Source organism: Capra hircus, chromosome 3, assembly GCF_001704415.2.
Source record: "Capra hircus breed San Clemente chromosome 3, ASM170441v1, whole genome shotgun sequence".
NCBI classification, from domain to species: domain Eukaryota; kingdom Metazoa; phylum Chordata; class Mammalia; order Artiodactyla; family Bovidae; genus Capra; species Capra hircus.
The window spans coordinates 66,912,560-66,926,290 of NC_030810.1; the positions used below are offsets into that span (position 1 = coordinate 66,912,560).

Below are 13,731 nucleotides of genomic sequence, written 5' to 3' on the forward strand. Positions count from 1 at the left end.
GTATTCTCTGAATACTTTTCAGTATGAAAATGAAAAACCCACCTTGTTGTTTCTGAAGGCAAAAATAATAATAGCATATGCCCTTAGTCATTTGTACTAATAGTACTTTGCTGTCAAAACACTAAATACAAGGGAGTCCCCATAGTAGGGTGTTGTAACTAGGGCTTTCTTCCCCATCCATTTTTTTAAGCCATTACCATTATGTGTCAGCTTTTAAGTATTCTAAGTTGTGTGTGAATTTAAGTTACAAAGTTAGAGCTTAGGGGAAAAGGAGATAATATATTAAATCATAATTTTTCTGAACATAGATAGGATTGGTAGATCCTGCTAATCCTAAGGGATAATTATATAAAGTAGTGCTCGCTCAAAGGAAGTTCCTGTAGTGGTTGAAACACAGCTCCTGGACTGTAACCGATGCTCCAGCCTTGGAAGTGGGATGTGAAATAGACCTTATTCGGACCATTTAGAAGGTACAACACATGGTTGTTAGAAATCAGTAGCACAGGAACAGATTTTCCTAATGTTGACTGAAGAAAATTCAGTTTCTGGTTTTTAATAGGTTAGCATGAAGTGGAGATGCAGGAGGAAGGTAGATAGTTGCTTCACGTCCTACCCCAAATACCTTTGCAGAGATCCAGTCTGGCGGTCACCAAATAGTCTCTCATCTAAGGGACTTTATAGTTCTCAGTTGGCATAGCCTAAGGTTTCAAATGAAGCCAGGAGACTGGTACTTTTTGATCATCACCCCTGCCTGCCAGGTTTCGCCCCTGAGCTAAATCCTACTTGGATATGTACAGACATTAGAGTTTAAGCTTACTTGGGGTACTTGCTTCAGTGGTTTTTCTTTTATCTTCCTCTTCCAGTTTCTGTCCTCCTACAAGGGAAGCCATGATCACACTAACAGAGTTAAAATGTCTAGCAGACGCCCAGTCGTGTTACCACATCCTGAAGCCATGGTGGGACGTCTTTTGGTATTACATCACCCTGATCATGCTGCTGGTGGCCGTGCTGGCTGGAGCCCTCCAGCTGACACAGAGCAGGGTTCTGTGCTGTCTTCCCTGTAAGGTGGAATTTGACAATCACTGCGCCGTGCCTTGGGACATCCTGAAAGCCAGCGTGAACGCATCCTCCAATGCCGGGATGCCACTTCCGCTGCCCCTCAGAATCCAGAACGACCTCCACCGACAGCAGTACTCCTACATTGACGCCGTCTGTTACGAAAAGCAGCTCCACTGGTTCGCCAAGTTCTTCCCCTACTTGGTGCTCTTGCACACGCTCATCTTTGCAGCCTGCAGCAACTTCTGGCTTCACTACCCCAGCACCAGTTCCAGGCTCGAGCATTTTGTGGCCATCCTGCACAAGTGCTTCGATTCTCCGTGGACCACCCGCGCCCTGTCAGAGACAGTGGCTGAGCAGTCAGTGAGGCCCCTGACCTTCTCCAAATCCAAGGTTCTGCTCTCGTCCTCAGGGTGCTCAGCCGGCGACGTGGACTCCAACAAGCAGTCATTGTCCTACCCACAGCCTGGCTTAGAGTCAGCTGGCATAGAAAGCCCGACTTCTAGCGTCCTGGACAAGAAGGAGGGCGAACAGGCCAAAGCCATCTTTGAAAAAGTGAAAAGGTTCCGCCTGCACGTGGAGCAAAAGGACATCATCTATCGAGTGTACCTGAAGCAGATCATAGTCAAAGTCATTTTGTTTGTCCTCATCATAACTTACGTTCCGTATTTTTTAACCTACATCACTCTGGAAATTGACTGTTCAGTGGATGTGCAGGCTTTTACTGGATACAAGCGCTACCAGTGTGTGTACTCCTTGGCAGAAATATTCAAGGTCCTGGCTTCGTTTTACGTCATTTTGGTTATACTTTACGGTCTCACCTCGTCTTACAGCTTGTGGTGGATGCTGCGGAGCTCTCTGAAGCAATATTCCTTCGAGGCACTGAGAGAAAAAAGCAACTACAGCGACATTCCGGATGTCAAGAACGATTTCGCCTTTATCCTCCATCTGGCTGATCAATACGACCCGCTTTACTCCAAACGCTTCTCCATATTCCTGTCAGAGGTCAGTGAGAACAAACTGAAACAGATCAACCTCAACAATGAATGGACGGTCGAGAAGCTAAAAAGCAAGCTTGTGAAAAATGCCCAGGACAAGGTAGAACTGCACCTTTTCATGCTAAACGGTCTTCCCGACAATGTCTTCGAGCTGACAGAAATCGAAGTGCTAAGCCTGGAGCTGATCCCTGAGGTCAAGCTCCCCTCTGCGATCTCACAGCTGGTCAGCCTCAAGGAGCTCCACGTGTACCACTCGTCCCTGGTGGTCGACCACCCTGCCCTGGCCTTTCTAGAGGAGAATTTAAAAATCCTCCGCCTGAAATTTACTGAAATGGGGAAAATCCCGCGCTGGGTGTTTCACCTGAAGAATCTCAAGGAGCTTTACCTGTCGGGCTGTGTGCTGCCTGAGCAGGTAAGCACCATGCAGCTGGAGGGCTTTCAGGATCTGAAAAACCTGAGGACCCTCTACTTGAAGAGCAGCCTCTCCCGGATCCCACAAGTTATCACAGACCTCCTGCCTTCGCTGCAGAAGTTGTCCCTCGATAACGAGGGGAGCAAGCTGGTTGTATTGAACAATCTGAAAAAGATGGTCAATCTGAAAAGCCTGGAGCTGATCAGCTGCGACCTGGAACGTATTCCACACTCCATTTTCAGTCTGAACAATTTGCATGAGTTAGACCTCAGAGAAAATAACCTTAAAACTGTGGAAGAGATCATTAGCTTTCAGCACCTCCAGAATCTTTCCTGCTTAAAGTTGTGGCACAATAACATTGCTTATATTCCAGCCCAGATCGGGGCATTGTCTAATCTAGAGCAGCTCTCTTTGGACCATAATAACATTGAGAACCTGCCCCTGCAGCTTTTCCTATGCACCAAACTACATTATTTGGATCTAAGCTATAACCACCTAACCTTCATTCCAGAAGAAATCCAGTATCTGAGTAATTTGCAGTACTTTGCTGTGACCAATAACAACGTAAGTAGATCCATTCTTTCCCTTTTTTGGCCAGTCATTTGAGCATCTGCTGTTGCAGTGTGTGATGTCACTAAAGATAATGGACTTTAAGTCATGCTAAGCATCTTGAGCTTGGCCTGGCTACCACTTATTAGACATGTGACTGTGGACGAATTATCAAAACACTGAGAGTCAGTTTTTAATGTAATTTACAAGTTGTCATAGAGATTTTATGAAAAAAGTATATATAAGCATTTGGCACAGTTTCTGGCATGTAGTAGGTACCCAAATATTCTCTTTATCCTCTTTCCCTGTTTTTTAACATAAAAATCACAAAAGTTATGGCAGAGCTTACTTTCGTTTCAGAAAAGGCTTAAGTACAATATTTATAAAGTTTCATAAAATTTTTCAGCTTTCCAAGTCTGACAGAGGACAACTTCTTGTAAAAAATTCTGGGACTGTGAATTATTCATAAGTTCTTTCTGTGATGCGGTAAGAAAGACTTGAAATCTCCATGCACGTCTAGAAAGACAATTCAAAATGAAAGGCCTGGTTCTATAATGCAGCACTAGGGCTTCTTAGAAGCTTTTTCCAGCATCCATGCTTTAAAAATGAACCATAATTTGCAACAGTAAAGCCAAATTAAGGAGAACTTAACTTAGCTGAAACAAGAAAAAACAGAATAAATGAGTAGTTTCCTAGGTTAAAATGTGAAGAAGGAAGAAAAAGACAAAAATCATGTTGGCTGAAAGGGCAAGAGAGTGATGGTAATATCCATATGGGAAGAAGAAAAAACCTGTCAGAAATCAGGTCTGCCAAAAGATTAAAATGATTCCCCTTTAGTTAAAATGGGAACTACTTTCTTCCACCCCACCCAAAAAGGTATTATCTCCTAGACTTTTTTATTTATTTTTAATTGAAAGATAATTGCTTTACAATATTAATTTGATTTCTGCCATACATCAACATGAATTAGCCATAGATGTACTCCTAGACTTTTAAATAGTTTATATTTCATGCTAAATATATCTGTGAGCATGGAGTTGGCTAATAAACATATTGATCACCAGACAGTGTTTTTAGAAACCGTAGCTTGTTGGACAAATACCAGAGCTGGGGAAAGAACAGAAATTATGCTGACTTTTAGAACTCTGCGGCTTCACTATATGTAGAAGGATAGAACCCATTATAAGATTATGAGGTTTTAAAACTCCTTTAAAAGTTAGCAGTGTACCTTAGAATTACCTGGAAGGCTTGTTGAAACACAGATTTCATGGCTCCACTCCCAGGGTTTTTCATTCAGTAAGTAGGTCTGGTGTAGGATCCAGGAGTGTATAGCGCTGAAAATCTCAGGTGAAGCTGGTGCTCCTGGTCTAATGACCACACTTTGAAAACTACAGGTCTAGAGATTTAGCATTAGTGTTGCTTAATTATAAAGTTGACTAATATTAGCATTTTGGTCACAGTTTTCCCATTGTTAAACCTGTGCTGAAAAATATAAATAATTATTTTGAAAGGTACTGGTTTCACCAAGTTGTTGTCCAGTTAAATCACTCCATGGAGTTTTGAAAGTCATAGCTGATTAAATTGTCATCTAACCATAATTATCTAAGTGTATAAGCAAGTTAATGATTTTCTCTAGTTTAATGTCATGAAACTGTGAGATTGTTGGTACTGTTGACACTAAGTTTATTGACTTCTTTTGTGGCTGACAGGGAGACTAGGTGTTAGAATCAGACATATTTTGTCTTGACTAAGGAAAGGGTACTTGGTAGCATATGAAAATTCTTATGCTTAAGATAGTTTATGGCCCAAGAACAATACTCTCTTGGGTTGTGTTGTCTCAGAAGTCATAACAGCAGTTGTGAGCATCCTCAGAACCGTTGTAATGACTGCAAATCTTGGACTGGGTGAGAAGCACTCTTCTCAGAACTGTGAAGAGACTTACCTACTAAGGATGTGGTGAAATTGGAAGACAGCAGCCAGAGAGATGAAAGGTTCCTCTCTGGTGGGACAGTGTAGCCTAGTGATAGGAAGCACTGGGAAGGGAAGGGAAAGAGAATAGTCCACACTATTGGTCTTCAAACATTCGGAAGCCCTACTTAGGAAGGAAAGCCTGTTGGGAGTTGTTGTTGGTGTTAGAGCTCAGACGAGCAAGAGAAGACTTCTCATCTTTTCCAAGAAAGCTGTCCAGAGACTGAATGAACATCTGAGAAGGGAGAAGTGATTTTCTTAATAAAACTGTCCAGGTATCAATTGTCAGCTGCTTGGTGGGAATATTGGTAAAGGGAACTGAGGATTCATGTTTTATGTAGGAATTTAACTAACTTGAAGGTTTCTTCTTGAAACCTTAAGGTTCTCATGACTCTATAAGGTAGACCAAAATATTTATAAAACTTAGAAAACAAAACATCAAACCTGCAGCGTAAATATTTAGATATGCTTATACTCAGAAATGTGAGTTGATTCCTCTCTCTGGAGTGGAGGTTGGTAAAGATTGCAGAAAGAACACTTTTTTAAAGACTTGGGCAGTGTGTCACGTTCATAGGCAACAAATGCTAACCCGGGGGTTTATTGAAAAGATGTCATGTCTCATTGCTGAAAAGACTACACAATCAGGCTTGGGAAACAGGGACAAAGTTAGATAGCAAGAGAAAAGCAGCCAAAATCATAGTACAAAAGTAAAATTAAGATGTACCCTGACACTGACCATATCAGCACTGAGCACCAGTGCCGCCCTGAAAACGATGCTGCTGTTGCTGTGGCCCTTGCTCTCCCACAAAATCAGTTCATCATGGTTTCTGCCTTATGCCCTGAGCCCCACATCTAAGCAACTGGTAGAGCCTGTGAATGCTCACAGGCTTCCCGTGTGGCTCAGTGGTGAAGCATCCGCCTGCCAGTGCAGAAGATGCAGGAGACTGGTTTTATTCCTGAGTCAGGAAGATCCCTTAGAGAAGGGAATGGTAACCCACTCCAGTATTCTTGTCTGGAGAATCCCATGGACAAAGGAGCCTGGCAGGCTGTGGTCCATGGGGTAGCGCAGAGTCAGACACAACCGAGAAAATGCACACGCTCATGCTCATGAATGCTCACCCTCGCGCTGCAAGAGCTCTGGAGCAGAAGAATCTGGCGTTGTCAGTCCTCTTGTGGGAAGTGGGCGCTGCTTCCCACCAAGAGCCCCAGGAAGGTGAGGTAGAGAATTCTCCAGACACTGCAGATGTTGGGCAGCCCCCAGATGACAGACATTCACTGAGAGGACACTCCAGACTTTACTCCACAGGATAGTGATAGGTCTTCTCATGAAAACCATGAAACAGTTTTTACCATGTTTTTGCGGCAGGATTCCTCAGAGCCTTTATCATATGAACATGCATTGTGCTTCTCCAAGAGGAGGATAGGGTGTGCAACATTTGGCACATGTATTTGAGCAAGGCTTTCTTTTTTATGGTAACTCTTGAGAGGAGTGTTCTGAGAACACTAATTGGGGAAATGTGGAAGGATAGAAGTCATGCCCAGAAGATTGTCCCTGGCATGCCCAGGTGTAATAAGCAATAAGAGCCTTTAGACAGGGGGTCCGAATGGAGACTGCCTTGAATTCTGCCAGGCTAGTTCAAGTTTGAGTCATTGGGTGGTAACTAAGGTGAGGCTTGAGCCTGACAGTGCTAGGTAACCCGAATTGGTGCCTCCGAGGAGGCGCTGGTTGTGGCATACTCAAGGGTTGGAAGAGGACAGTCAAGAAACAGAACCCCATGGCAAGTTTTAACCAGTTGTGATTTAGAAGTAGGAATATAGATTAAAAAGAGACTCACGTATGAAAGGAATACTATGGATCATTGGTCCTGAGGTCAGCAAAGTACAGCCTCGGAGCCAAATCTACTCACAGCCTGACCTAAGAATGGTTTTTAAATTTTTAAGTGATTGGGGGAAGAAAATCAAATAATAATACTTCCTCATATTTGAAAATTATAGGAAATCCAAATTTTAGTGTCCATAAATAAATTCCATTGTTCTCCCTAGTGGGCCTATATTAGCAAAAAAATTATAATTGTTATTATATTTTTCATTATATCACTTAGAAACATTTGGAATTTTTTTATTTTATTATTATAATTACCTACATAGTATTTTCCGTTTTGCCATTTGGCGTGCAGAACCTTCAAGATATTTACTATCCTGCTCCTTTTTTTTTTTTTTTTTGATGTGGACCATTTTAAAGTCTTTATTGAATTTGTTACAATACTGCTTCTATTTTTTTGTTTTGGGTTTTTGAGATCTTAGTTCTCAAAGACATATGGGGTCTTAGCTCCCCTGCATTGAAAGGTGAAGTCTAAACCATTCCCCAGGGAGGTCCCTCTTGCTCCTTTTGAGAAAATCTTTGCCAACCTCTGTTCTAAAACACTGCCTTCACTTTATTGATACTGAAACTGAGGCTTAGAGCAATTTGCCTGGGGTCCAAAGTTTCCCAGTGATGGATCTGGGCCGGAACCTCTCTTCAGCTCCTCCTCCAGTGCTCTTTCTCCTGCAGCTCAGATGCATCTGTCCAAATGATGCTACGTGGGAAGCAGTGGTGTGTGCGGGTGATGGGGTAGGAAGAGGCAACCTCCAGCTCTCTCCAGTGCCAAAGTGTAGTTGGATTATGATGGTGTTGGATGTGACCAAGAAGCACAGGAAAGGAGGAGGATTTAATGACTTTGCTCAGATCTTAAAAATGACTCCAACTTATACCTCGGTCTTCCAATTTCTTTCTGCATTTAAATGAATTTTATTAACTCACAGACGTTTAGCCCAAAGGTGAATAGTGTAGAAATCCCCTCTAAAGATCATTTATGTGGCAATGTTCCATGTTGGTTTTTTACATTATCACTTAAATATGGAAATATTCAGCTTTGTCTCTTGAAATGATTGGGCTTTATGGATTTAGGTTGGCATGTTCTGAAATAGCATGTGTCAATGGCCAGAAAAATAGGAAAGCTGACATTGAGAAGAATTCTGAAGTGAGGTCCCAGCCTCTGGGAAACAGTGAAATATTTAATTGTCAGTGTCAGCCATGAATATAGGAAGAGAACCATCCTGCTTTGAATGTTCTGAGGGCTTCAGTACATTTGGCTGAGACGGACGCTTAGCGCTCAGGAAGCGTGCCTTGTCCACAGCCTTTCACTCACTTTTTCAACAGTGACACTACTGAGGGGCCAACCCCGGAGGCTCACTCTCATTGCCTGGTGAAATCCCTCACCTGTGCTGGGGGCTGAGAAGAAGCTAAAATCACAAATTCAGAGATTTGAAAGAAGATGAGTGAGACATGGTAGTGCTGATAGCCAGAGAGGGCAATGGCTTAGGGTCTTCACCCAATAAAAGAAATCAGTACAATTAAGCAAGATACGTGCTGGAGTCTGGAAGCGTGACTGAAGAAGAGAGATTGGGATTCTTTGATGCAGCCCTGGTGAAGGCACTCTTCTTCATAGCAGCCACTGCAGGCTAATGATCTCCATAACTGTTTAATGCTTCTCTTCCCCAGCAGACCAGTGCTTGTCAAAGGGGGCAGTTTCACCCTGCAGAAGACATCCGTCTGGAGACATGTTTAGTTGTCACAACTAGAGAGGGCAGTGGCGCTGGCATCTAGTCAGGGATGCTGCTGAATGCACAGGGCACCCACACGCAAAGAATTATCCCACCCCAAATGTCCGCAGTGCCAAGGTGGAGAGACCCTGCGTGGGTCTTAAAGACCCATCTGTCTTGCTCAGCATTTTACCCCCAGCACCTGGTTGGGAGCCTGGCACAAAGCAAGGCTCTCAGCAGGCATCCGCTGAGTACAGGTGAGACAAGCCTGCCCTCCTTTCAGCCTGTTTGCCTAAGTCATTCCTTTTATGCCAGCAGACACTGTCAACCCTGAGCATATTCATTGCACAGGACTGATCATTCCCTCTACTTGTATGTCACTGACCCTATTTTTGAGCTGCAGATAATGTCTGATCAGAATGAGGTTACGTTTTTTCTCTCATTTTTCTGCCATATCTATGCCAAAATTGACATATCTGTGGTTTTGTATCTACCTTCTTAAGGAATGAAATAAAAGGGTAGCTATTTTCCTTTGCTTTAGTATTTTGATGTAGAATGATGAGTTATATTGCATGATAGTCTTAGAAGCAGTGATCATTAGATTTATTTTCAAGGATATCCAGTACTGAATGTATGTATGAGTGATAGAGGAGGGGGCAGATTCCAACATAATAAGCCTTTTAATGCAGTCTGACCATCTTTTACACTGTATAGGGAATGTTTATCTTTTTAAAGAGATATTTCTGGAAGGCTCTGGAAGTTCCTGCAGAGAACTGGCTCAGTGGGGTTGTACTAGGTCATCAGAGGAGGAAGCTGAACTCTAGAGCGCCCCTTTCATCCCCCTTTCTAACAAAGCAACTTCTTGAACTAGGAAGCCTGCATTGTTTCATAGTTGCAGAGTTGCCTGGTCCAGGCCTGTATAAATTTGTGAAGCATTAGAGGGTGGTGTATGTGCAGTCCAGCTTGGCCTGGAGCAAACTTGCAGTTCAGTGGCAGAATGAGAGCTGAGCATATTGAGTATGCTAACCCTTTCTCTAGGTGTCTTTCCCCAATAAGCCCATTTCATATACACACTGTGGCTCCCTTAGAAACTCACATGCAACCTTCTCACCAGATAGAGGAGCAATTTAGTTGAGCATTTCTAGGCATTGACCTAGTCACAGGCTATTTATCATATTCCAAATGATTTCTCTGTTTCATATGACTTAAAACTCAGGAGCAGGTAAGAGTTAATACTCATGAGTGTGCATGTAGAGGAGAATGAAACGTACATGTTTATACGATCGCATCTTCTTGTCTCTGCTTCTGTCAGCGTTTTTTTAAACCAGAAGGAAGTTTTCAGTCTATACTGTGAAACCCTAAGAAATAGCCTCGTGCCTTGTTTTTGAGGGTATAGCTCATTACCTCACACAGTAAACTCTTTTTGAGGACTGTTGAGATTGATTTGCTTCTCCTGAGTTATTGGTTTGTAATGAATATGTAACTGATAGGTTTCCTTTGAGAGTTGAGAATTGCTTTGCTAGAGCTAATCTGTTGCCTACCCATATACAGCAGGGGTTTTGAAGTTCTTGGTGGCCTCAGTCCTGATTTCAGAACATCCTTATTTTTCCTGTAAGTTTCCCATCTACTTCAAATGTATCATCAATGTTATATGTACCTATTTAAAATGTCTGGAAATGTTTTGGGGGAAAGGTAGGGGTATAAATAAATACTTGTAGTATAATAGGCCCTCAAAAACCAGTTTCACTGGGTTCTTTTTTTCTCCCTTTCCAGATTGAGATGCTTCCAGATGGGCTGTTTCAGTGCAAAAAGCTGCAGTGTTTACTCTTGGGGAAAAATAGCCTGATGAGCTTGTCACCTCACGTGGGTGAGCTGTCGAACCTTACTCATCTGGAGCTCATCGGTAATTACCTGGAAACACTTCCTCCTGAACTGGAAGGGTGTCAGTCCCTAAAACGGAGCTGTCTGATTGTCGAGGAGAATTTGCTCAATACTCTTCCTCCCCCTGTAACAGAACGTTTGCAAACATGCCTGGATAAATGTTGACCTAAAGAGAGAATAATTTTTAAAAGTACATTCCAGGGCTTTAAATGAGAACTAAAATTTCCTAAGTTATAAAGATGAACAATGGATAATTATCACTAACTATAACCAAATGTCTTATTATAATAAGGCAACTCAGTGTCTAAATTAAACAGGTAAAAAGTATTAACACTGAAACAGTTTTGTGAATAATTGATCTTTAACTTATGGAGATATGAGAAGTGTACACTTGGAGGGTAGAATGGGGCCATGAAATTATTGAATCTCTACACTGCAATTTTTATCTTTTGAAGATGAGATATAACTTACTTGCATACTTGTTTTAACTGACTTCCTGTTTTGATATTTATCACCTAGGCCATAAACTCATCAACATAAATTCCCTTGAGGTACACTCAGCACTGTCTTTGATTTATGTTCTTAAATACTTTTAGGCAGGATGCATTGCGCTTGGCAGAGTTCCTCCTTGGCTTAATTTTTACTTCCTGCCCCAGCTTGTTTGAGTCTTCCTTCATCTGGTTTTCTCTTAACAACAGTGATGAACCCTGAGAAAGTGCCTGCCTGTGGCCTTTGCACAGAACAGGAGCAGGGTATTTAGGACAAGTCATCCTCTGGCCATCCTGAAATTTTAATGTATCCTCTGCAATTTCTTCTTGTATCTCATCAGAGCCTTTTTTATTTGCTACTAATTTTTATATCAAATGTAAAACATAAATATTTTATATTGTGTAATCTTGGATGCAAAATCTGTGAGAATAGTTTTTGTAAGGTACAGAGAACACATCCTTTTCTTTAAGAACTTACTATTAATATACATGGTTTCGGCTGCTTACGAGTCTCACGTTTGTGCGCACTTGGCTCCAAAATGTTTTTGTAGTCTGCAGCTAATTATTTCTGGATAACAAAAGCCTTGTGTTTCATGCCCTAAAAATATTTGGGGGTTTCCTTCCAAGAGGATGGCCACATCATCTACCTCTCTCTTCCCTAGTTGCTGTGCTATTGTACGGGTAACCATTCTTAATTACTTCGAAAACTGTGATGGAGGGGAGAGGTACAGATTTGGATCTATAAAACTGACACTCTGTAGAAATTAAGTAAAAGTTAAACAAAATGCTGTGTTCTCCATCTGCATGATCTCTAGATAGGATTATAATGTGAAACATTCAGCCTCTATTCATTGTTTAATATGAGTTCTCAAAGCTCACAAAAAAACAGATCTAATTAACTGAAATTCATCTCATGTCTTTGTCTGACTTTTCTGGAATACATTTTGCTCTTTTTTTTCAATAAAGAGTTTTGTGTTGGGCTTTTTATTATCATGCGTATTGTAAAATGAATAAAGCCGACTGACTCATTTTGGGGAAATGTACATTTTCGATGTGTTTTTCTCTGTGTCTAGGCATTGTGATGCCATTTCAAACTAGGAAATAATCTATTAACTGCACCTTGACAAAACTGGAAAACACTATGGGTAAAGAGTACTGTAAACATGGAATTGTGATGTATGGTATGTTTTTTCCCTTGCTTTGTCCCTTCCAGAAGGATGAAAATGAGTTTTTAAAGTATGGCCAAATGTAGCTTCCCTCACCTGCCACATACCTTTGAGCTGACATTCAGAGAAAAGAACTGTTCACATTAAATAAAATTTGAGTAATAGCTATAAAAAACATAAAACACCAAAAGCTGCCTAAAACACTGCTGTTTATTCTGAATGAGAAGGAACAATGTAAAAATGCAGTTCTTACCAAAACTTGCCTTTAGTCAGAACATTCAAGCTCTCAGGGACCCAGGCATAACTGATGAAACTTTCTTCTAGATTTCAGAAAACAGATTCTGACTCTATCTAGGTTTTTTTGTTATTTTCAATCTTTTTAATGTGAGATCATTGTCATTTGAATGTTTCCCATCTGTGTTGCACAGTAGAATTGTCATGTGTACCAGTTCCAGTGTTGGATAGGATTATCTTATGTTTGGAACATGAATATGATAGATGGAAATATGTTCATTTTGGGTCATATAATTACTCATAATGTGTATGAAAAATCCTATCCCTTTTGATAAGGAAAAGTTTTCAAAACAAATTTCAGATTTACTACCATTCCCCTGGGGTTTCCCAGGTGGCACAGTGGTAAAGAATCGCCTGTCAGTGCAGGAGCCGTGGGTTCGATCCCTGGGTTGGGAAACTCTCTTGGAGGAGAAGATGGCAACCCACTCCAGTATTCTTGCCTGGAGAAGCCCATGGACAGAGGAGCCTAACAGGCTACAGTCCATAGGGTCGCAAAAAGTCAGACATAACTGAGCGGCTAAGCACGCACACACCATTCCCCTGACAGTCTACAGCCCCTCCTGGCTAGTCACCAGGTTCTGTTCACCTGCAAAAGGCACTAGCTAAATCTTCCTTATCACCTGTCTACATTTCTAGAAGCAAGCTACTATCATAATGAGTTTTGTAAGCTGCTTTCCAAACACAAGAATGTGGTTACTAGTGCAAACTCCTTTCAAGCTGACATTTTTATTTCAATCCCACACACCACTGTTAGGTAGCTTTGAGAATGATGTAACACAGATGTCATGAACTCTGACACCACCACTTAACATGCAAAACTGTGGTGTTTGCCAACTTTATGCTATATTGGAGCAGATCTTCATTTTGGAAGAGGATTTTCAAAGAAGCAAATGAAGTTTATTCAATTATAATTTTGAGACTAGTTGACACTTGCTTTCCAAGAATGTGTAGTGCATTTTCCAAAAAATAAATATGGATGTTATTCAGAACAAAGTTGACGGCTTATGCTAGACTAGATGCATTTTATTTACATACACACAGATACACAATGATTAGCTTGCATGCACATCCCTATATGTACAAAATTTATTCGTTTTGAATATTTTTCCAAAGTTGCAAGTGGTTGTAGGTTAATGCTAAAATATTAATTCTTTTTTATTCCTTACTTGTAATCATGGAGTGCTCTGTTCTCTTAGCTATAATATTAAAGTGAAAAAAATGAAAGTCACTCACTTGTGTCTCTTTCCAGCCCCATGGACTGTACAGTCCATGGAATTCTCCATGCCAGAAAACTGAAGCAAGTAGCCATTCCCTTCTCCAAGGGATCTTCCCAACCC

General features: G+C 41.4%; 1 protein-coding gene across 2 annotated transcripts in view; it reads left to right on the forward strand.

Annotated features, from left to right (window-relative positions):
- LRRC8B (leucine rich repeat containing 8 family member B) overlaps window positions 1-11,977 on the forward strand; it is a 74,591-nt gene extending 62,614 nt beyond the window's left edge. For both annotated transcript variants that reach the window (XM_018045726.1, XM_018045727.1), the window contains exons 4-5: window positions 864-3,030; window positions 10,339-11,977. In XM_018045726.1, coding sequence (XP_017901215.1) covers window positions 889-3,030; window positions 10,339-10,611 — 2,415 coding nt within the window. In that variant the 5' untranslated portion in view covers window positions 864-888 and the 3' untranslated portion in view covers window positions 10,612-11,977. The remainder of the gene's footprint in view (window positions 1-863; window positions 3,031-10,338) is intronic.